Below are 24,586 nucleotides of genomic sequence, written 5' to 3'. Positions count from 1 at the left end.
TTGTGGAAAAGTGTGACTCCAAAGTTTCTCCATTATATTTATATAATAATTAAATGCAAGACAATTCCATTATTACAAGAAGATAAGTTAATGAATTGATCTGAGTTGCTTGACAACCCAAAAGATCTGCTATTTCTGGCCTAAAAACCTCCACGTATTTCATGGAAAGCTTTCATCTCTTGATATCTCTGAGTATTACACATATGTTGGAAGGATTTTGTGCAAGAAAAAAGTTTTATAACCCATTGTTCCATCTTGAAAATAAAAACAAATCATTTTTAGTCACGCAAATTGCTTTCTTTCCTAGAACTTCTAGGGAAAAGATTTAATTGAACATAGCTACACTTTTAATTAGTCATTATTTGGAAAACTGTATAACTGCTACACAAGTTCCTGGAAATTTTGGGCTTTAAAATTTCTAACTCAGAAGGGAAAAATGTTGTCTTAAAATTTTTACAGTGGATTTGACCTTTTTAAATAATAATAAAAACTATGTTGGAGCATTTGAACTACTTTAAATAGTTCTTCGCTGCAGATAATATAATTCGCCTTTCAAAACTTCAAGCACTTCAAGATACTTCCTGGACTTTTTACCTGAGCTCTCTACTGTCTAATAATATCATATCTCTTTGATGCTCAACTCAAAAATGAAGTTTGCAAGTTTCCTAAGGAAGACAGGTGTGCATAAGATCAATTTACTCTTAGGGTCAGGGAGCAGAATTCTAAGGGTATCTAGAGACACACACCTATAGAAATTGTAATTTTTTGATGAAAATTGGTACAATATGTTGCACAGATGAAAGAGAAAAAAATGTTGTTAAACTATACTTATTGCTGAAACTAAAGAGCAGATAGAACTGACAGCTTTCTAAAATTTATTCCTATGGATCTTTTTCTTCTGACCTGTTCTGATAAAACTTCTTGAAACATCTCTACATGCTGAATATAAAGAAAAGAATCTGGACAATAAGTAAAAGTGTCCATCACATCAGCAGTAAATTCATATGCATTGCTCTTCATTGAAATAAAATATCAATAGATGAAAATCATTACTGCTTTGTTCCCAAGATTGATTGACAAGTTCAGATTTGAAGCCCACATCTTCTTTATTAGCCAAGTCTTTCAGAAACAGAAAATGTGGGCTTGATTTGTGAGCTATGATAAATGGTCTGGGAAAGATGGTAGTAGGGCCAATTTGATATGTACAGTATTTCATATTGGCAAATTGTTTCAAGAAATTCCACCCGCTTTCCCAAAATTTCTTCAACATCCTTGGGAAAATACATACTATCACGAGCATAATATATTTGGTTGTCACTAACAATTGAGAATCCATTTCAAGACTGGGAAGCATCAACCACAGCTCTTATAGACAAAATAAGACCCCAAATCATTTTTGCAGTATTGAGTATGATTTTTAGATGACAACAAATCATTCTTTATTTCACAATTGGATCTAAAAGTTAATTTATCATTCTATATTCCATTAAAATTTAATTTGGTATTTCTCAAGTTCAATTATATACTCATTTCAAAAAATGTAAATGTATACATAAGAAGAAAATATTCCTTTTAACAAAGAGGGAAAACATATATTTCACACTGTAAATAGTCTGGTTATAAAAAGGAAGAAAAATTATAGGGGCTTTATTTGATAGGCTCTCTTATTATGTCAGATGAGGTAGAAAGGCACACAGAGAAGTGGCTTGGAGTTATTATGGAAGGGTAGTGAAAATCTAGGAGTTATTTTCAATTTTAAAAGTGTTACCAATTTAGATGTCCAAACCAAATGTTGTATAGACTAAAATGTATTTGCAAAGAATTTCTCACTATATTATTGTTTTGTCACTCCTACTCTTGATAGAGGAACCATAGCTTATAGCTTGGGGCCCAAAGAGTACTGTGTTCACATTCACTCTTATTGTCATTGAGTCCCTAATCACCATTTACCAGCTGTGGGACATCAGGAAACCTACTGAAACTCAAAAGGGGCTTGGTATCCTCATCTAGCAATTGGGAGCCCTTAACTTGTAAGATGAAAAAAAAAATGAGCAACTAACAAATATTAAGTCTTCAATGAAGGGTCTATGCTATTATTATCATTATGTTATTTTTACAATGATACTACTTTCCACTCTCTTAGCATTAAATTATATTAAAATATGATAAAAGTAAGAACAATATAAAATATTTACTTAGTTGGCATTACTAACAAGAAAGAACATAAATATTTATTATGGTCTTACCTCTTTCTCAGACAGAATTTAGCAATCTCTTATATATGACAAGAATATTTAGAAGTCAGTCCTCTAAAATTAGAATAGTGATGATATGTTTGCTTAAATAACAAGGAGACAAAATAAAATATTGCACTTATTTATGTCCCCTGACCAAAATTATCTACCATCATTCCATGGTAAACTCAACCACTCTAAGAAAACTCCAGGATAATCATTACTGTTTAGCTGTCTAAGGAACACTTGCTTTATGAATATGACAATAAAGGGTTCAATTCTTTGTTCTCAAGTTATATGTGTATTTTTTTTTAACTTTTTGCCACAGGTGGGAAAGAATCATAGAAAGCCAAGGTTCCCATTTTAAAGATGCTGCACCTAGAACAGAACCAACAGTTTAGTGAAGTGAGAATAACTATGCTATCTAGTCAAGTTTCCAGTCACAGTCTTGTATTAATGGATTTTCAATTTGTTTATATCATTAAAGCAAACAGGTATGAACCAAAGACAGGAGAAAAAGATATAGGCTGTTTGGACTGTGTATGTACTCAAATGATTGGACTGCTTGGAAGATGTAACAAATATACCTACTTGGTTATGTGGTCTAAGTATTTTAGCAAAGGCCATATTTATAACTGCAAATATTTTGATTAGAGAGACTTCATAAGTCAGTAAAGAAAAAATAGGTAGTTTACAAAAAAGTAACAACAAAAATTTGGGGTAGATATTTTCTAAATTAGAAAACTCACTCAAATCCCCTTTTCTCAGTGAAATAGAGTAGTTCTGGGTCAGAGTTTTCCCCTGAATATTCCTTAATAACTACTATTTATAGATACTTTGTCTTTTGGAAATCCTCAACACTAGCAAATATTAATTATGGTACTACAGACTATAACACACTAGCTTGGTGAGTTGTTATTTCTTAAATCACAACTTGTTTGTATCAAAGGAACCCAAATCAACAGTTCTATTCTACTCTCTTAGCTACTCTTCAGTGTATGTCAAATGAGTCATTTATTATTTTAACAAAACCTGATTTTAAGGGGCTTGTACTTCGTTTTCGAAATTAAAAATTTACACAGGAATTGTCATTTATTCACTCATTCACTCGTTCATTTATTTACTGAATAAAATAGGCAACATTTCAAGAACTACTAATGTCCTACTTCCACATTGGAAACTGCTCATTTTTAAAAAACATTTGGAGATGTTGACTTCACTAGATTTAATTAGGAGCATGAGATATTGTGTCCTGCCCACTATAAACAAACAACTTAAATGGTCTTTTATAAATAATCATTTAAACATCTGCAGAACTCTTAAAGAATTATTAGAAAAAATAATGCATCCAGTGCTCATCTAGGGACTATAGATGAAACAGAACAATTGGAAAAATATTTTGAAGTGACTGAAACAGACCCTGCTTAGCAGGCATTCAATAAAATATTTATTAAATGAAGAGAAGATATCTGACAATATTATAACCAAATGAATGAGTGTTCAGAGTTCCTTGTAAAATATACTCCTTGAGGAGCCAAGAGATAGATAGGTTTCAGATTTTTGCTAGGGTGACTTAATGGCAGGGGTTTCCAGTGCTTCTACTGTAGCCAGTATCATTTCCTCTCTAACTCATTCATTTATTCATTGATTCATCCAGCCAGCATCACTGAATAGCTCTTTTTTTGCAGTGCTGTGTACCAGACATTTGTGACTTAGATTGGGGGTTAAGGTCTTATATTTTGGTAGAATTTCATTGCGCTTTATAACTCCTTAGTCTCTTAATTGATGAACAATAGGAAAGAGTAGCAATGTGGTGTGACAGAGAAATTTTAAGAGCCATAAACTGAATTCACACCATGGCCCTTATACTTAGTAGTTCTGTGGCTTATGCAAACAAACCATTAAAAATTAGCCATAATGTTTATAAAAGTTCTAATCTAGGACCTTGCATTTAAGACATCAATAAATAAACATTAAAAAAAATTTTAAGGGGCACCTGGGTGGCTCAGTCGGTTAAGCGTCTGACTTCGGCTCAGGTCATGAGCTCGCAGTTCATGGGTTCAGGCCCCCCGTCGGGCTCTGTGCTGACAGCTCAGAGCCTGGAGCCTACTTCAGATTCTGTCTCCCTCTCTCTCTGCTCCTCGCCCACTCACACTATCTCTCTCTCTCTCAAAAATAAACATTAAAAAAAATTTTAAAAATTTTTAAAAATGGGGGGCGCCTGGGTGGCTCAGTCAGTTAAGTGTCCAACTTCGGCTCAAGTCATGCTCTAGCAGTCTGTGAGTTTGAACCCCGTGTTGGACTCTGTGCTGACAGCTTAGAGCCTGGAGATTCTGTGTCTCCCTCTCCCTCTGGCCCTCCCCCACTCAGGCGCTCTCTCTCTCTCTCTCTCTCTCTTTCTCTCTCTTTCAAAACTAAATAAACATTAAAAAAAATTTTTTTAAAGACATCAATAAAGATAGCCATAATTATTTTATAAAATGGTAGCCTTGGAATACACTTTAGTTCAACATAAAAGATATCTGATATTATTGGATATTTTTTAAAGTTATGAAAAATCTTAAATATATCCTTCGATTTTTTAGGGATGAACAATAACTACATGGAAGAAATAACTAGTTATGTGAACTAATTTACATATTCAATTTAACTTTTAAATTTATTTTAAAGCTTATAGAAAGCATGAAATTTTTTCATTTGCCTGCAATATTCTTTTTGCCATAGAAAAAGCACATAATAGAAACCACAAGAATAATCTATGTGACAAACATTGGTAAAACAAGCAGCCATCTTATATTTCCCTATAGCTTCACAGAGAGAGGCTTTCCCTCCAAAGATACTATCAATTAAAAATTGATTAACAATTAAAAATTAAGAAAAAAAGAAAAGGCCCCATTTACTTTTTCCTCCATCTTCATATACTGCACCCACAAATGGATGCCAGAAAGATCTTCAGTTTTAATACCGGGAAACAAGGGTTGTATTAAGAAGTATATGCTTATAAAGTAATACTACATCAAAAATTGTTTTTGGAGTTTATCTTACTAAAACTCCAGATTAGAAAGGAATTTGTATATTCATATGGGCAATTCTTTGCCAACAAAACAGTTTATGGAGTATGATCCATATTCCTGCCAGGCAATCCCACCCTTAAACCCTTAAGGCAACAGAGCAAGATCATTTCATGACTCTATGGTTTTCACAGTCTATTTTCTCTGCTTCGTATAAGTGCCCCCTACTCCAATTGCTTTACCCCTTGAAAACTCACTCATCCTTGAAAACACAGGTCCAACAAAACTTGATGAAGCCTTTCCTGAAACTCTTCAGGAATAGTTCACTATATTATCCCCTCTACGTCTAAGCACATTTGTTCTCTAGAAGAGTAAGCATCACTTCTTTTATGATCCTTGACAAGTCCGCTCAAAATTCCAAGTACTCATCACTGTGCCTGGTACACAATATGTGTTCTATGAATGTTTTTGAAGAGATGATTTACTTTGATTCCTCTATAACAACTTCACAAGTACTTCTAGTCATACAAGTTGAATGGCAAAGAGACCTAGTATAGTTCAAAATTAACAGAATTATTATGGTTTAAATCTGGTTTCTAAATAGCTATAAACCTTAAAAGCTAAAATTTTACATTTCATCTGTCTAGCTAGGTAATATTGCTTCTCCTCTAACTAAGCTTAGGTATGGTGACCGCACTGGGAAGTTTAGAAAAGTTTACTAATATAAAGTGTCCGCATTCCAGGCAAACAGAAAGTACCACTCTTGAGGACATTCAGTCACTTTCAAGAGCACTTGATTCACTTACCATTTCATTCAAAAAACAATAATGTATACTTAATATCTGTTTTCACATTATTTAATGAAATTGTTGTGTTCAAAGGGGTTATTCAAACAACTTTTTAAATTAATTAATTAATTAATTAACTAATTATTTTTCTGAGAAAGAGCCAGAGCATGAGTGGGGAAGGGGCAGAGAGAGAGGGAGACATAGAACCCAAAGCAGACTCCAGGCTCTGAGTTGTCAGCACAGAGCCCTACTCTGGGCTGGAACCCATCAACAGTGAGATCATGACATGAGCCAAAGTCAGATGCTTATCCAACTGAGCCACCCAGGTGCCCCCAAAGGGGTTCTTTGAAAACATTCTTACCCACCATTCACTTTGTGATGTGAGAACAAGTAGTACAAAATATAAACTCTCTTTCCCTGCTGGGTATGCATAATCCGTTTTAGGTAAAGCCTTAATACCCCAAATAGTATTATGATAATAAAAAAACTAAGAATTCCATATTGCAGATCAATGGATATAATCATTGCTATAGTAAGGTTGACAATTAAATGTATCATGCTAGTTACCAAGTTAACTTGGTAAACAAATAAATTCTTATGTGATGTATTAAAGTGTTTATCCCATTAGAGTTCCTTTAAAATATTAATACTGTTTTGTAAGTTGCAAATATAGGTAAACAGAATTCATAGCAGTGAAACTTCTGAAGTTTCTTAATGCAATTTTTTAGTATCATTATAAATTAACCCAAAATATCTTTATAGGCAACCCAGTCTTTAAGTAAATAAACTTATTTCAGCTATTTTTTTCTGTAAATAGTATAGATATTTGAGGGTATATATTTTTTCCAAAATAAAAATCTGGAATGTGGGTAGAATTGTCCTTAGTGTCTCAAAACCAAATTTACTTATTATTTTATTTTATTTTATTTTATTTTATTTTATTTTATTTTATTTTAGAAAGAGAGAGAGTGAGCAGAGGACAGGGACAGAGGGAGAGGGAGAATCGTAAGCATGCTCCACACTCCGTGCAGAGCCACACATGGGGCTTGATCTTATGACCCTGGAACCATGACCTGAGCTGAAATCAAGAGTTGGGCACTCAACTAACTGAGCCACCCTGGGCACCCCTAAATATATTTATTTTTAATGTATTTTTTTGAAAATAGATATTTTCTTTCATTTTCCTGGGCCTGTTTGCAAATGAAAAATGACTGAAATGAGAAATTGAAGTATGCATGATATATAGGACAGCAGAAACTCACTAAAACTTAACTTGTGGAAAAATTTCCCTATTATATCCTTAAGTTTCAAATACATCATCAATAGGATTTTCGCCTTGGGAATTTATAAATGGTTAATTTAAAAATAATGCTTCTAAGATTTCTTATGCAGTTGTTTTGTTTTCCACTAAACAAAACACCCCCAAATCATGCATTAACAATAGGTTAAAATCTCCTAAAATCTTGCAAGTGAGGTAATATTGACATAATTTGATATTTCTCCTTAAAATAGTCCTTTACAAGGACTGATAGTATATTTTCAACACCAGAGAATTAATGTCTTTAAAAAAAACTCCATATCCAAGAGATAGCTTTTAACTTATTGCATTTCTTGCTTGAATTAATTTTAAAAGTTCTTTATAGGAGAAAATAGCAGAACATAATATGTATATACAAACATATCTTTCAATTACTGCTTACATTTTGTAGAGAAACTGAAAACAATGAATTAATCAGTTGATTTTTTTTTAATTTATATTTTAAAATATAATTTGTTGTCAAGTTGGCTAACATACAGTGTATACAGTGTGCTCTTGGCTTTGGGAGTAGATTCCCATGATACATCACTTACATACAAGTGCTGGTCTCAACAAGTGTGCTCCTCAATGCCCATCACCCATTTTCCGCTCCCCCCCAACCGCCCCTCCCCTCTTATCAACTCTCAGTTTGAGATGTGGTTTATATATACAATGGAATACTATTTGGCAATGAGAAAGAATGAAATCTTGCCATTTGCAACAACGTGGATGGAAGTGGAGGTTATTATGCTAAGTGAAATAAGTCAGTCAGAGAAAGACAGATGTCATATGTTTTCACTCCTATGTAGGATTTGAGAGACGTAACAGAGGACAATGGGGAAAGGGAAGGGGAAAAAATAGTTTCAAACAGAGAGGGAGACAAACCATAAAAGACTCTTAAATACAGAGAATCAATTGATGTTTTAATGTGAGAGGGAAAATATACATATTATGAAAGAGAAAAGTCATTTACTCTACCATGAAATCAGACTGCCTAGGCCAAAATTCCAAAAGTGAGCTAGCTCCTCAGAACCAAGAATGCTGAGTGGTGCTATGTGCAAAAGGGAATCTGTAGTCCAATGAAATTTGGGAAATGCCTGTTCAACAAAATTAAGTAGGTAACAAAGGACTTTTCAGAGCATCTAATACGCTAACGTCCATTCTAAATCACATGTTATAATAAGCAGAAGTTTCCAGAACTACTTAATAAAATTTTTCCCTTTTCTTTTTTGTAGAGAGGGGATAGCATGCCTACGCCATTGGCCATATACCTATACAACTACAATTAGTGTTTTGATGTACCTTTTTTTCTTACACATATTCTTTATGTGGCTTTGTAGCAATATTCAGTTCCCCTAAACCAAACATTTTTTAGAGCTTTGATGGAATGGCTCCTTTAGCCACTTTCCCTTGTTTAAAACTTACATTTCTCTTTTACAATTCGTGTTGTTTCAATGGACATTTGTTTTCTAATTTGCCACTCTCAGAAAAAGAAGTACCAACCTGAATGCTTCAAGGTACTCAATATCTCCCATGGGGGGATCAAGGCCACCTGTCCAGGCAATATTTATATTGTATCCTTCTCCTAGCCCTGTTCCAACCTAGGAAGAAAAAAAAAAAACAAAACACAGTGGGCAGATGAGGGTGCAGGGAAGAAAACAAGAAGAGAGGAAAACAAACACATGTGAGCTCTCAAAATAAACATCAAACAACATGTCAAATCAGCCCAACCTTGCTTGACAACCAGTGCTCTGGGTTATGCACTTGTTCTGCACTGGTTCTTGGTCCCATGGGACAATTCAGTAATCTCGTGTAATTTAAAACACCAGCAAAGGACAAGAAAATTAGGGGTAATCATGCAATGCAATTACCTGAAAGATAAAAATAAAAGTGGGGCTCTAAAGAAATAAACCGAACCTCATTTGGGGCTCCACTGCCAGGGAAAAAGTTCCCTTCATCATAGCGATGGAGTGAAATATACAGGATGCTGGGGTCAGCATAAAAGGCCTGCTGTGTACCATTTCCATGGTGAACATCCTACAGGGAAAAGAAAACAGATGACAAATACAGTCATGTCTAACTCTGCGTGGAGACAACTTTTCTCATTTCTAGTTCCCTTTCTACCCCACCCTCCATCTCATTTTCTGTCTTCTCACTATGTCCCCCTTTCTTTCTCCCATTCAGCTTGCTTCCACACCACCCCCTTTACTTCCTGAACCTTTCAGGCAAATTACCCTTTAATGCACTCATTTTTTAAACTGGCTTCTAAAAATCAGGAAACCACAGCGAACATGCCCTGGAGACTCCAGATGAGCAGTCACTGAGAAAGCCCAGTCCTTTGGTACAATTAGATATTTATACACCGGCCCTTTGTACTCTTTGCTTCAGTGATGGAATCTCGCATCCTGTTTTATGGAGGAATTTTATGACTTATTAACTGCCAACAGTTCATAACCCCTCAGGCTTAATTAACTAGCCTCATTGGCCTCTGAAGAAAGACTAATGTTTAAACTACAAACTAGTATTTTGCAGAAGGATCTATGGCTTCCAGAGCATTTTCACAATTCTTGACAGAACACTAAACATACGTGTATGCATTGATTTGCCAAGTCCCACCATTAAGGTCAAAGGCTTTGCAACCAGCTGAGTAAATTGGCTTTCTTGGAGCATTCAGTTCAGTTAGCAATCCCTCAGCAGTTAGAATCACTTCAAAAGAGACGCCAGATGCAAAAAGGACTTCATACTTTATTTTGGTAAAATTGTGACGGCAAGAGTCGAAGACACAGGAGCATGAGCTCATCAGCTATTAAATCATCTGGGCCAACGCAGAAAGATGGCATGGAGCTTTATGCAACCTTGTCCAATCTGCCTAATTTTAATATTATATCATGGCTCTCTTCCCCAGCCTCCTTCTCTTTTTTCTTTCCCCACACCATACTGCCCTTCCTACAAAGAAACAAACAAACAAACAAACAAACAAACAAAACAGCTTATATCATTAAAATGAATGAAAAAAAATTCTTAGGACATTTGTATATGATAATGATTTAAAATGTAACAGTTATTTGGTTCTATTGTTTTATGAGATAGATACATGCTGGAAATGATAAAAGAAATGGGAAAAAGAAAACTAAGAGCATTTTTAAAATTATCTTCACTGAAAGAGCTCAAGTGTTAATCTCAATTAATATGCTTCCTAGTATCTCCAAACAAAATAACACAGACAACTCTCAAAAGTGAATAACTTATATATTTGTATTCAAAATAATATTACTGCTACATGTGCAACATATACAATTTCCAGTTTTGTTTAAAAAGTTTTAGTCACTTGTCACTATGTACTTATATTGTACTTTATTTTGTATCAGTAAAAATCTTACTAGTTTCAACAATGATCCCTACAACTTTTGTGTCAGACACTTTATATTAACTAGTCTGAATGGATTATATAACAAGTATATGAGATATATGATATTATCCCTAATTTAAAAGATAAGTAGACTGAGGTTCAGAGAGTTTCAGTAATTTACTAAGACTATACAGAGGAAAAGTTGCAAGACTGGATCTTGAATTCACTTCTTACTCCCAAAGCCAAACTCATAACCATTATATATTAACTTACACTTTACATTAATTACCAGTTCGATCCTCTTAGCAAATGTGTGAAGTAAGACTGGTGGTCATCATTGGTCCTTATTGAGGTTTATATAACTTGTCTTCAACTTCCAGCCCAGAACTCTCTCACTAAATACCATCAAGGTCTCACTTTGTTGGTTTCTGAAAGCCTGCACTGAGCCTGCTATCCACAGTGTAGACATATACTAATCATCTCCTCCTTTCATATTATACACATATCCAAAATCAATTAAGGAATCATAAAATATTGGGATCATATTATATATCATATAAGGAATCATAAAATATGCATCCAGAAACTTGTGGCTGAAGGCATACACATCAGGAGAAAATATAGCTTGGTGAAAATATATTAATCCAGGGATTTGTGAATGTTCAAAAAAAAAAAAAAAAAGGAAGGCAGAGATAGTATAGCTATTTTCTTTATGTGAGCAAAAATGAAACTAAACCATAATGTCTTTTTAATTTGCTACTAGATACCTAGAGGATGGGCAAACAAAATACTATGAAAAATAGTAATGAAGGAAGGCTTGCATTATTACTACAATGACAGAAGTTTTAGTCAGCATTGGAAGAAAAAATTGTTCTGGCCCTAAATAGGTCTACATTTTGAAAACCAGAAAAATAAGGCATTAATTACTCTTGTTTCTTTAGTGATGTTATAAAGGCTTATTTAAGAAGGTCAAATAAAAGATGATAAATTGTCTTATATATAAAATCATTTGCTCTTGAAAATGCGTTGGGTACTTATTGCATACTTTTCTGAATAAGAAATCTAATCTTGCCCACAGTATAATACGGATCCAACAGATATAATTAAAATACACAAACCCATTCTAAAAATACTTGGATAAATTTTTGATTCCATGTTCATATTCACAAAGTATTATTTAGGAATAAAGACAAGTCCAAATATGCCTTTTGTTTGGGGCAACAATTTATAATATAACCTTGAGAATACTTTTTCAACTTTCCCTGCTGTAAAATATTTATAAAAAGTACTTACTACTCAGGTATGATCTGAATATTTTCTCTCCACAGCAACAAATATATGCTAGACTAATATAAGAAAACTATTGGTGATTGTGAGGAATTACTACAATAATGAGATGAAATGAATCATTAAATGCCTCAAAATTTACTAGGATTTACTGAGAAATGATGAAAAATCATTTCAATATTTTACTTGTTAAAATATATTATGAAAATTTATTTTCTATAAAGATTTAGGACCAATGTGTTTTCATTATAATGTTAAACAGCTTTAAATAAATCATATATTTGACCAGCTAATGTCACTTGTAATTATTTAGAACAGGCACTTGTGACAATTCTCTTGTCAAATGTGGTGCTTGACTAAAAATAGAATTGCCCAAAATCTAGGGACATTTGAAGTGACTTTTTAATGAAGAAAGTCTAAATGTTTTATTTTCAATTGAAAGTCACATTGCATAAAAGCTACCTGAGTCAGGGAAGCAAATCCTACTTTCTAGGACGGTTCATGCCCTGAACACAATGAACAGTTTCTTATGAGTTGAAAAGCAAGTGCACCTGCTCCCTCTCCTCACCACTCTGAATGTCTCTGGAATCTTCCCCAGAAGGAGAATTGGAATGAATAAGCTCCAAAGATCAACTAGAATCATTCCTGCCCAAAATACTCAACGCCTCGGAATTTGCCTGTGGCCCCAAATAGGAGGTGAAGTAGAGCTCTGGATCTCTATTTATCTATTTACTAGGCATATAAAAATGATGAAAGTAGCTGCTGGACAATGGAGTAGTTTTGCCCTCTGTTGGCCCAAGAATTGTGGAGCTAGTTCACACTGATTAGCCTAAAGTGAGTAACTTCAGATATGCAGGAATGAAATTCTTGTACCATTGAAGAACCTTCACTTCTCCTTTGCTAACTTGCAGAATAGACCTGTCAGCCAGGGAGAACGGATGTCTCTGAGCCACGTGGCACTTTAAAACTTCCTTCTCGGCAGCTGGAAGAAAACAAGGGAATTTCCTCAAAGTGTCCCTGCAGCTGCAGAATTTGGAAGACTTGAAAGTTAGAATATGTGGGCTGGTGGTGATCTCAGAGGCAACCCTTTGGATAGAACCTCATATATTTGGAGGATCTGAAACAGAAACTTCTCCTCTACTATAGCCTGCTGGGAAATTAGTATCCTTTATGATTGAATAATAGAGCAAATTTATAATCAAAGGCCAGTAAGCTTATAGGACATTCCTTGGAGCTACCAAACAATTTATTTTTACAAATCATATTGAATTATCTAGAGTAGTCTTATATTAATATATAAGAATATAAACATTAGATATTTAATATAGATATGCATCACATGTTCAAACAAGCAAAATTTTATACACAAATCCTATGAGGTTTTACAAAGTATCGATCACAAGCAAGGCATTTTAGCTTTTAAGTCTATTGTACAATTTATTACTTTAGAGTTTGGGTATTACGAATGTGTTTTCAAAGGGACCTTAACAGTTATTGATTATCTTCACAGAACCATAAAATGATAGAAGAGATTCCTTAGAAATTAACACTAAAATAATTTTTAAGGATAGGACAGTTTACCAATCTCCTTCCTGCATAATTTTGACAAATTTAGAAAACTTAGAAAAATTTTCCTACAATCCTTGGTCTTCATCAAGTTTTTGGCTTATCTTTATGGTACTAGAAGCATATTATATTACTTTTTAAATTTACTAGGTTATAAATCATGTAAATCTATAATTATCAATTATTGAAAATGTCATTTTGTATGTACATGGGAATAGAGGTATTGATGTTCTCATTTTTGTAAAATTTTAAGACCTTTAAGACCTTGCTGCTGTAGTATATCTAGACCTTCAACACATTTCTTTAATGGTGAACTATGACCTACAGTGAAACTCAAGCATATTTGGAAAATACATGGAAAATTTTCAGCACCAAAGTGCTTCTAGGGAGGCTATCATACAGTACACGGAAAACATCCATTCCTACCAAGCATTAAAAACAGTTATCAGTCTTTCATTCCTTTTATCTTCATTTCAATTTAACTAAGTATTTCTTCACATGGCTTTGTTCATGCTTTCTAAAACCCTTTAGTGTGTTTGCTTAACTGAATCAGAGGGCTGGATGGTGAGGCCACGACTTCCCAATAAGATTTAATTATGAGTGCAGATATGAACAAGATTTAGACTATTAAGCCTTGCACTTCAAAAAAACTTTTAACATATTTTGCCTTTAAATCTTTTATCACCTGCAAAAATTAATTAAGTGCAGATGTAGCAGGTTCGCTTTGGATGCCAGGGTTCATTTCCTGTCTATGCTTTGTCAGACAACCTATTACACCTCCTCGTGAACTGGAGGCAAACCGAAAACGGGGCTCATAAATCACCAGTCAGTTTTCTTTCGCCCTTTCCTGGGCTGGCCTTTTGTATGGGGCAGATCTCCAGCTCATTATTCATGAATATACTATAGACAACATGCCAAGTGTCATCTGCATTTAAACAAACCATTTGTTAAACAAATTATAACTCTATTGTGTAAGAATGCATCACGTTAAAATGCAAGACTAATCTAATGCCTCTGACTTTTAATCACTCAAGGTTCCTGCCGGGAGTCATCCCAAACTGGCATACATGATCTGAGATCTTTCAGAAAGAATGACATGCTGACTTGTTTTAATAATACCACTGTTGCACAACAAGCAACATGATTGCTAACCAGGGGAAGTGGCCAATTGGTTACCAAAGCAACAGCATTCTTTCCAGCACATCTGACTATTTAAAGTCTATATTCTGCAGGGAAAAGTAAATTCAGGTTCTGTTGGGTTATTTTAACTGTGGAAGTATCAATTCATTTAAGGATCATAAAAGTTGCCCTGATCTGCGCCTTCTTCTCATTAAATTGCAGTTAACACCATGAAAGTGAAACGTGAATGTTTATGGTTTCAGAACTGCAATCCTGAATTTAATGAGTTTCCACATTCAAAGGATGTTGTTTGCAAGTGCTAAAAGCAAGACAACATAACAGAGAAATACAAATTCATTCCCTTTTATCTAAAGTCAGTGAAAATGCAGCTCTGGCCAGGAATACATACCAGATCTACAATCAATATCTTGCTTATATTTAGTTGGTCTCTCAAGTATTTGGCGGTAATTGCAACTGAATTAAAAAAGCAGAACCCCCTGCGGAATAGAGAAGAACAGAGAAATAAGAAAGCAAATCAGCCAGGAAAACCATTATAAATAATGTTCAGAGCATTTTTTAAAATGCTATATGATCTCTGAAGCCATAAATCTGCTTCTAGGAGTACCTTGCAAGATTTTTCAGTCCATCTGCTAACAATTAGAGGCTTCAGAGACATGCACGGGGCAGGTGACCGCCAGGAACCGTGGCGCTTGGAGATGGGCAACAGTCCCTGGTACTTACATGGCTGTGGATTCTTCAGCATGATGGCCTGGGGGCCTTACAACAGCAAACCCATTCTGTAAAAACAAGACAGGTTTTCAGTGATCAGATATGGGAGGATGGCTTGGATCTCCATGTTCTATAGAGCATCAGGCACACATGAAAAGATTCAAGTCTGTAAGAGATTTCAGAGCTTGTTTTCTTGCCCCTATTGTCATTTCATAGAGTGAACAGAAACAATATATATGATCACATTTTCTCAGATCATGTCTCAAAAAGAAGGCTCCCACTGAGCCAGGGGAAGAACAGGGATTTGGGAGTTGTACCTAACTGGCAAATATGCAGGTCAGCTGTTACCCTAGCATGATTCATTTTCAAGAACAACTTCTTATTTTATGACAACAATATTGTACAGAGGGAGAAGAAATTCACTCTTCGTGCAGGTTTGGGTCAAAATTTTGAAAGACCAGGGAAGATCCAAAGTGAAAATTCTTTAGCCGGATTCTCTTAATGGTTATTTCCATTCCATTGTCAGCAAAATGATAAATTTATACTCACACACTCACATACACACAAAAGAAATGCCAGAAAGGTGAAAAAGAGAACAATGGAAAGCCCATATTTCTTCCAGTCTATAAATTTAGCTTGGATGACTGCCAAGATTTGCAACTTTATTGGATTCCCTAAGTCAATTTCTAGCCCACATTCTGGAATTTTATAAAGAATTCCAGGGCTGAGTAGCAATCAGATCTATCCATGATCAAGGAATGCCTTAACCTCCAGATTAGTTGGAATGCATCACGGAAAGCTGAAGTAACTCCAGCATGAAGGCAAGGAACTATAAATCCTTACAAAGCCAGCATGCTCAGAAAAATTGGGTTGCTTGATGTGAAAAAAAAAATCATTCATCAGATGGTTCACACCACCTTTCACTTAAGTATGATTCAAGTAACATGCTCAAAGATATTTTTTTAATATAGAAACCTAAAACTTTTGAAATAACTTTAATACACCCCAGGGATTTTTTTTTCCAAATCTTACTGCAGTCATAAAGATAGTATCAAGACAAATAATTTATTCCTTAGGACTTTAAATATACATAAATTTACATAAATATTCTAGAACATTATGGTAACCAACATACAATGAGCTAATTTGCTATATATTTTGATAAGCATATAGATAATGATAATCTCAGAAGCAAATTAGGAGTCAAATCAATATCAATTACAAATGTAGACATGATGATAAACATACTTCCTATTATTGTTCTTAAGGTACTTACTATCGGTCTGGCAATAAAAGACTAATATGAGAGAAACTATTAATGAATAGTCAACACTAAAGAGATAGAAATTTTAAGATTGTAGAATAAGGCTTTAGTGTGCTATTGGACTTCTGGGGATAGATTATTAAGTACATATTATGATAAGTGCAAACATCCTGTTTGGAAAAACAACAGGATGAAAATAACAAATATGATACACGGCAATGTAATTAGCATGTAATGAATTTCTGTAACTGGATTCACAATACTAATAATCTTTGACAATTCAATTAAAACTAGTATGTTTTACAGGTAAAGGGCTACAAAGAAGAAAAAATTCAGTGATCAATATGAAAAAATATTCAACTAAATTATCAAATAAAAGCAAACTAAATCCTAACAGAAAAACATTTTTTGACCCAAGACATTGGAATTTTTTGCAGTACTCTATACTGACAATGCAATGGTACTTTATACCCTCAAAAATGCTGCTTAGAAGAAGATAATATAGCCTTTCTGGAAAATAATCCATCTTTATAGATTCAGAGCCTTTTAAAAACATTTACCCTTTGAATTACTAATATATTTAAAGGATTTTTGCCCTAAAGGTGTTATTAACTTTGTAGACAAGTATTTATATAAAAGATAATGTTTTATTTACAACAGGAAAAAATGGGAATTATCTAAGTTAGGTAATATTAGAAGAATGTTTAAATGAACCACGGTACATCTATACCATGGAATATTATACAGTCATTAAAATGTTATTACGAATATTAAGTAGAACAGGAAGACATCAACTTTGGAAATATTAGTGTTAAAAATAATAGATACACTATGATATATCTGAGTGATGGTATCATGTGGGTTAGTTTAAATTTATAATTTCATATCTTTTCCAAATGTTTTTACAACAAACATTAATTATTTCATAATGAAAAAAAAATAAACCAAAGAGAAAGTTAAGAGATAGATTTGAATTGGTCTTCCAGGAAGAGCTGTGTTCACAAAGGTAAAGAAATTATTTAAAGGGTATTCCGGGCAAGAGGAAAAATATGAACAATGACTCAGAAGAAAGGATTTTAGAAAGTATTATATACAAATATTACACTGTAGGTTAACTGGAATTTAAATAAAACTTTAAAAAATCAAGTATTATGTACAAAAAAAAAATCAATCTGAATAGAAATCATGTTAAAGAACAAGATGGAAATAAAATCACATAAATAATTAACTAGACTATAGAAGAAAAGAAGCCAAAGAGAATTTGAATTCTATCTTCTCCCATTCAGCCAAATTCCTTGACAGAGGCGTTTGCCTTTCACTTTATAATCTTCCACAGTAACCTCCACCATTCTGCTAAACTGCTTCTGAAACTGCTTGATTTGGGGCTGAAAATTATCTTCTTGCAAACATTTTCACAGTCATTACGATCCATCCAAAGCTTCCACTGTGCTCTTATCAACATTTTCCACATCTTTTCTGAGGGCCCCCCTTTCCTTAGCTGAAGCCTAGCAGGGCTGCTTCTTCCACAATTTGTTCAAATAGTAGCTGCTTCCTCTCTCACACCTCACAACCCTGATGCAGTACTAAACAGAGCTGGTGTTCTCCTTGTGTCTCATGGCTGCTTTAAAAGTATAAAGCCTGCTGCATCCACCCCCACAATACTTTCTTGTAAAAAAGGATTAGATCACACACAGAGAGAAGAGATAAACACAGTAAGATGACTGAAACTGAGGCCTGTGGCAGTCTGGCTCCCTTTGCCTCCTGTTACATTAGAGGAAGTATTAGTCCTCCTAAAATCTATTTTACCACCTGTAGTTAGGATCCCACTCCCTCTTACGTTCTCACCATCATTTATGTTTTTCTCACTATCATATTAAATTCATATTAAGGTTCCAAATTATACACACACACACAATTGAGATTTAAACAAGCTCATTTCCACCATCTTGAAAATATATATTATATATATATATATATATATATATATTAACCAAAACTATACAAATATACACATTTATACAATATACTATATACCTCCACTCCACTGATCCCTCCAACTGCCACACTTCTCTTCCCTTTTAGCAAGCAAAATTTTTGAAATGGTGGGCAACCTTTCTGTCTCCTTTTTCCTTATCCTCACCTCTGCCTCAATTACCTACCTCTAATTTATTTTCCACTTCCGTAGTCCAGTAAAGACATTTTTACTAAGGTTGCCAATGGCTTCCATGTCACTAAATCCAAAGATACTGGTTATGCTTTCAGCCTACCTGGACCCTTTCAGCTTTAAACACTACTGGCTATATATTCCTTTCAAAAACACTCTCTTCTCTTAGCTTTCATGATTTCATGTTCTCCAGGTTTATTTATCTCTCTTTCCATTTCTTAATCAGCTTCCCTTGAATGTTCATATTCCTCAGGTTGCCCTTTAAATAATGAAAGTACTCAGGACCCAGTCTTAGACTTCTCTTCTCCTCTTTCCACGCTGACTTCGGAGGCAATGCCACCACTTTTGTGGATTCAGTCACCACCCATCATCAGATACTTCACAGATTTATATTTCCAGGGTAAGCCCTGCACTGAACCAGACCAAAGTATCAGTCCACCTACTCAATATTTTCACTTAAATACTCACTTGCAAGTTCACTTCAAATTCAATACATCCAAGATCAAACTTTGGATCTTCTCTAACCTACCAATGATACCGTGATTCATCCAGTGGCTCAAGACAGAAGCTAATGAGTTATCCTAAATGGCTCCCTCTCCCTAGTCTTCCTCCATTTATTTTTAACTCATGACCAATTCCTGTTGATTTTGCTTCTAAATATCACTCAAATCTATGTACTTACATCTCTATCTACTCCTTGAATATTCTGCCTTTTGAATTTCTGCCTTTCTCTCCATCACTCCTCCAATAATTATTTACTGACTTCAATATACATACATATAGACACTTGATTTCTCAGTTCTCTGACTCCTCATCATCAGTGACTCCATCTTCCATTTGCAGTCATACTACTAGACTTTGCCATTACCATTGAGACATCTACTCCATAATCTTAGTGTCAAACATACAACTCTACTACAATCCTATTTTCCAATTAATGCCCCAACTGCACCAAGACTTTCAATCCACTGATTTTATTTAACTTTTGCTATTCACCATTCATCCTTGTCACCATGTTCAGTTCCCTCCTTATCTGGTTAGAATTCAGGGCCCATCAATATATTCACTTCCTTGCAGGTATTTTCGGATATCTTGTCCCCCTTTTCCTCCAATTTACTCCTTTGGTGTATTAGTCTGCTCAAGCTACTATAACAAAATACCACAGGCTGGAGGGCTTAAACAACAGAAATTTCTCTAGTTCTGAAGGCTAGAAGTTGAGATTAAGGTCTGGCAGGGTTGGGTTTGTGTTGAGAACTCTTCCCAGCCTGCAGATGTCTGACTTTTTCCTAGAGTCCTCATGTGGACTTTCTTCTGAGTGTACATACACAAGGGCAGAGAGAGAGAGAGAGAGAGAGAGAGAGAGAGAGAGGGAATTCTAATCTCTTCCTCTTCTTATAAGAACACTAGTCCTATTAGATTAAGGTCTCAACACTATGACTTCATGTAGCCTTTATCACCTCCTCACAGACCCTTTCTTTATATACAATCTAGCAGGGCTAGAGTTTCAACATTATAAATTTGGGGGGCACAAACATCCAGTCCATAAATACTTCTAGTTACTTTGTCCCTTTCTTCCTTCAACATACTTCCCTGATAAATAAAAATATGATAAATAATAATTACTGTGGATTATTATTATTGCTAATCTAATCCTAACAACTCTTGCAGGGAGATAACATTATTATCTTCATTTCATGAACGAGGAAATCAAGGCATAGAAAGATTAAAGAACTTGCTTAAGGTTCATACCTAGGCAAGTGACAGAGCTGGGAGTCCAACCCAGAATATCTGGCACCTAAAAACAAGCATTTAAAACTAGGAACACTGTACAATCTGGCCTTTGCTCACCTTTTCAGCTTCATCTTGCACCACCATCCACTTTGCTTTCTCCACCCCAGCCAGTGGCTTTTTGTTTCCTCCAATAAGCCTGTTTCCCCTAGCCACAGACCTTTGCACATGCTCCTACTTTGGGATAGAATGTCTTCCACTTATATATTCTCTCCATTCACCCAGATAACACCTCCTTACCTGCACATTTCAGTTCTAACATCACTTCTGCAGAGAAACCATCCTTGAGCCTCAGTAGGTCAGCATCAGTTTCCTGTGTAACATGTACTTAGAGATCTGCCAACCCTTGTTTCTGAGAACTTGTCTTAGTTTGTAATAATATACCTTAGTGTGGTTATTTGTTTTAATACTTTTGATTATTGTAACTTATATAATTAATGCCCCCACAGTGGGGTCACTCCTATATGACTTGGATCACCATTTTATCATCTAGATTTACATAGTGCCTGGCAGATAGCCAGTGGTCAGTAAAGAATGATCAAATAAATTTGTGAATAGATACCATTATGGTCCTTATCTCTGGCCATTCCTTTGATCTTGCTGTAAGTTCTTCCTTATCTCAAAGATCCCAACTTTTCCATCCCAGCTTTTTGTGGGAAGCTGCGTATTAAGACTTGAGAGCATCGGGGTGCCTGGGTTGCTGAGTAGGTTGGTTAAACATCCAACTTTTGATTTTGGCTCAGGTCATGATCTCATGGCTCATGAGTTTGAGCCTCATGTTGCCCCCTGCACTGACAGATGAGAGCTTGCTTGGGATCCTCTCTCTCTTCCTCTTTCTCTGTCCCTTACCCTCTCTCTCAAAATAAATATAAATAAACTAAGAAAAATAAAAAAAAGATATGGGAGCATCTTCTTTCTTAGAAACACATAAACTATTTTGTTCCTTACAATTAATGGAGTCTGTGATTTGATGAACTATTGTACAAAAGTGGTTTAAAATGACACTAGTTTTCTGACAGAAATCTTGGATTTTCACACTGGATTATGAGCCTCTTAACAAGGAATTTGTATTTTTCTGTACCCTTTATTGTCTGGCAAAAAGATATTTTTTAATGTTTATTTATTTTTTGAGAGAGAGACAGAGTGTGAGTGGGGGAGGTGCAGGGAGAGAAAGAGAGAGACATAGAATCTGAAGCAGGCTGCAGGCTCTGAGCTGTCAGCACAGAGCCTGACATGGGGCTCGAACCCACAAGCCACAAGATCACGACCCGAGCAGAAGTCAGACACTCAACTGACTGAGCCACCCAGGCGCCCCATGCAAAAAGATTTATGTATGGGATACCACTTGAACCAGGGTTTTCCTTGGCTCAAAAATATATATAATGGGGCACCTGGGTAGCTCAGTTGGCTAAGTGTCCGACTTTGGCTCAAGTCATGATCTCATGGTTCATGAGTTCAAGCCCCACTTTGGGCTCTGTGTTGACAGTTTGGAGCCTCGAGCTCACTTCATCTTCTGTGTCTCCTCCACTCTCTGCCCCTTTCCCACTCAGGCTCTGTCTCTGTCACTCTCTCTCTCAAAAATAAACATTAAAAATTTTTTTTAAAAAAAGAATATATGTCTTCAATGAATATTTCTCAATGAGCCATTTTAATAATTTACATTCATAATTCAAAAAATTCAAAAGTCTACTAGCCTCAATAACATTAAAAAACCTATATAAAGGACTCAGATGATCAATTTATTATTTTCTCATCTAATGCTAACAATAATCATTTTCATTTCATAATAAAATAGTTTTCTCAAAACTTGAAGTTCATATAATGTCTTTACTTAATGTCCTTTAATTTTTGAGCATCTCAGATTATAGTAGTAAAACCTACACATTTCATATCCTTTTGAATTTTCTACTTTACTTCATGAAAAAACTCCTTGATGTGTATTTTATTCAGTTATGAAGATTAAGTAGTTAATCTAAGCAAACAAATGCTGAAATACTTTTCTGTAACTTTGTATCAATTTAATGGAGATGTATTTTATCTTAAGAATCTGATTTTAAAAATCTCTTTCAAGTTTTAAATTCTCTTCAATCACAAACATTACTAATCATAAAGTTTTGGCAATATTTTAGTCACTAACAGCAACGGTGTTTCCAGAGTGTACTCATCCATATTTTTACTATTGTTGTTGTCTGGATCAGTATTGTGGATGCTTCTCCTTGGTTAAAGAGAAGGATGTGTTCTCTGATGTCATCATATGGGGAAATGCAGGAGACTATCTGCTCCCATATATAGTCATGGAAAGGGAATCTGTGACATTGTCTATATGTAAAACTGGATTTGAATGAGAGGGAAAGGAATACAATCATTTTAGACTATTGTCTATTTTCATAACAGATGACATATTTATTTTTATTTTCTGGTCAAATTTCTCAAAATGCCAAACTTTGTAAATTCATTATATGCACAGCGAAAACCCTCCCCAGGCAGTAAGCAAACCAGTAGAACCACATTAAAGATTTGGGTTTTTGTTTTGTTTTGTTTTGTTTTGTTTACCTCACCTAACCAAAGTCAAATTCTTCTACATAAGCTCAGTTTGCCCTCACATGGATGGTAAATGAAAATTTGGAAAATGTAAAACAATCTGATCCTTTTATTTGTTGCATTCATTACGATGGTCTCATGAACAGGAGAAATGTCTATTTTTATTTCTCTAACATCCTCGTGGCCAAGTAGGTATGTGATGGATAGTAAGAACCATTAGTAATTCCAAATTGTATAGAGTAATTTAGGTTTCAGAAATCATGGTAAATAAGGGCCTAATGACAACTGATGAGGATAATGTAGAAAGTCAAGAACACATTATATAACAGAATAGGCCAATACATATAGAATCCAAAAGAGAAAAAAGTAAAAATTATGTATACATTTCAAAAATATTAAACAATGATCTAGAGCTTAAACTACCTGTAATATAGCCTGTAGTCCCATTAGCAACTTAATAATTTGCTTTATTCTTTATAAAAACATAACTGCAGTACATAGTACAGAAATTCTCTGTGACATTAATAAACTGACAAGAGATTGTGTTTTTCTTGTTGTTGTTGTTGTGTTAGAAGTAGTTGGTCAAATGTTAGACTTTTAATCTTTTCAATATAACTCTATTTTTGGAAGCTATAAGAACAAAATCAAAGAAACCTGTCCTGTTTTAAAAAATGTTTTATGTATAATTTTTTTTGTTTTATGTATAATTTAACTGCCTACTATCCAAAGACTAATTGAGCATGTCAAACCAATTAATTTGATTCTGTTTTTAAAATTTCTCTTTAAATGGACTGCTAATTTAGAACTCAATTACCTCCCTATTACTACTAAAGTATTTCTAAATGTACTTAAGTATCAATCCTCAGTGAGATACCATGTATCAAAACATGGAAAAACAGCAGGGAAAAACTCTACAGCATGTATTCCCAAGTAAAGATGTGATGGTTGAATTATTACTTCAATACATTTTTTGAATTGAAAATTCATATGCCGTGGTTTATGTGTTTGAAATATTTCATTAGAAGCCAAAACCCCAGCTACTCCATATTCATACTGATGCAGTATCAATTTTGAAAATGACTTTTAAGAAACACTCCTTTACCTATATATTTAAAAAATAGTTGGAAACATTTTAATCTACTTTACTATTAAATAATAACTATAGTTGTCAAATATATTGGTGAATAAGCTATTTGGCGCTAGTAAAAAGTAGTGCTGAAAGCAACCAGAATCTCAAATTTAGCCTATGCTGGCTAGCACAACTTACCTCCCAACAAATCTGTATGCTCTTAAGTGACCTCTTTAACATCTCAAGAGACATGCTTGCCAAGTGTACAAGTCTTTTATATGATAGATCAAGAGTAATAAAGGGGCGCCTGGGTGGCTCAGTCGGTTAAGTGCACGACTTCAGCTCAGGTCATGATCTCATGGTTCGTGGGTTCGAGCCCC

The 24,586-nt window shown here is 34.6% G+C and overlaps 1 protein-coding gene across 1 annotated transcript in view; it reads right to left on the bottom strand.

Moving 5' to 3' along the window:
• The window catches only part of HDAC9 (histone deacetylase 9), a 903,132-nt gene that overhangs the window by 158,000 nt on the left and 720,546 nt on the right, over positions 1-24,586 (bottom strand). The window contains exons 20-23 of the mRNA XM_049642883.1: positions 15,393-15,448; positions 15,061-15,148; positions 9,248-9,367; positions 8,834-8,931 (exon numbers count right to left, since the gene is read on the bottom strand). Coding sequence (XP_049498840.1) covers positions 8,834-8,931; positions 9,248-9,367; positions 15,061-15,148; positions 15,393-15,448 — 362 coding nt within the window. The remainder of the gene's footprint in view (positions 1-8,833; positions 8,932-9,247; positions 9,368-15,060; positions 15,149-15,392; positions 15,449-24,586) is intronic.

The sequence above is a fragment of the Panthera uncia genome, chromosome A2, assembly GCF_023721935.1.
Source record: "Panthera uncia isolate 11264 chromosome A2, Puncia_PCG_1.0, whole genome shotgun sequence".
In the NCBI taxonomy this organism is placed as follows: Eukaryota; Metazoa; Chordata; class Mammalia; order Carnivora; family Felidae; genus Panthera; species Panthera uncia.
This window is presented reverse-complemented; position numbering and strand designations above follow the sequence as displayed.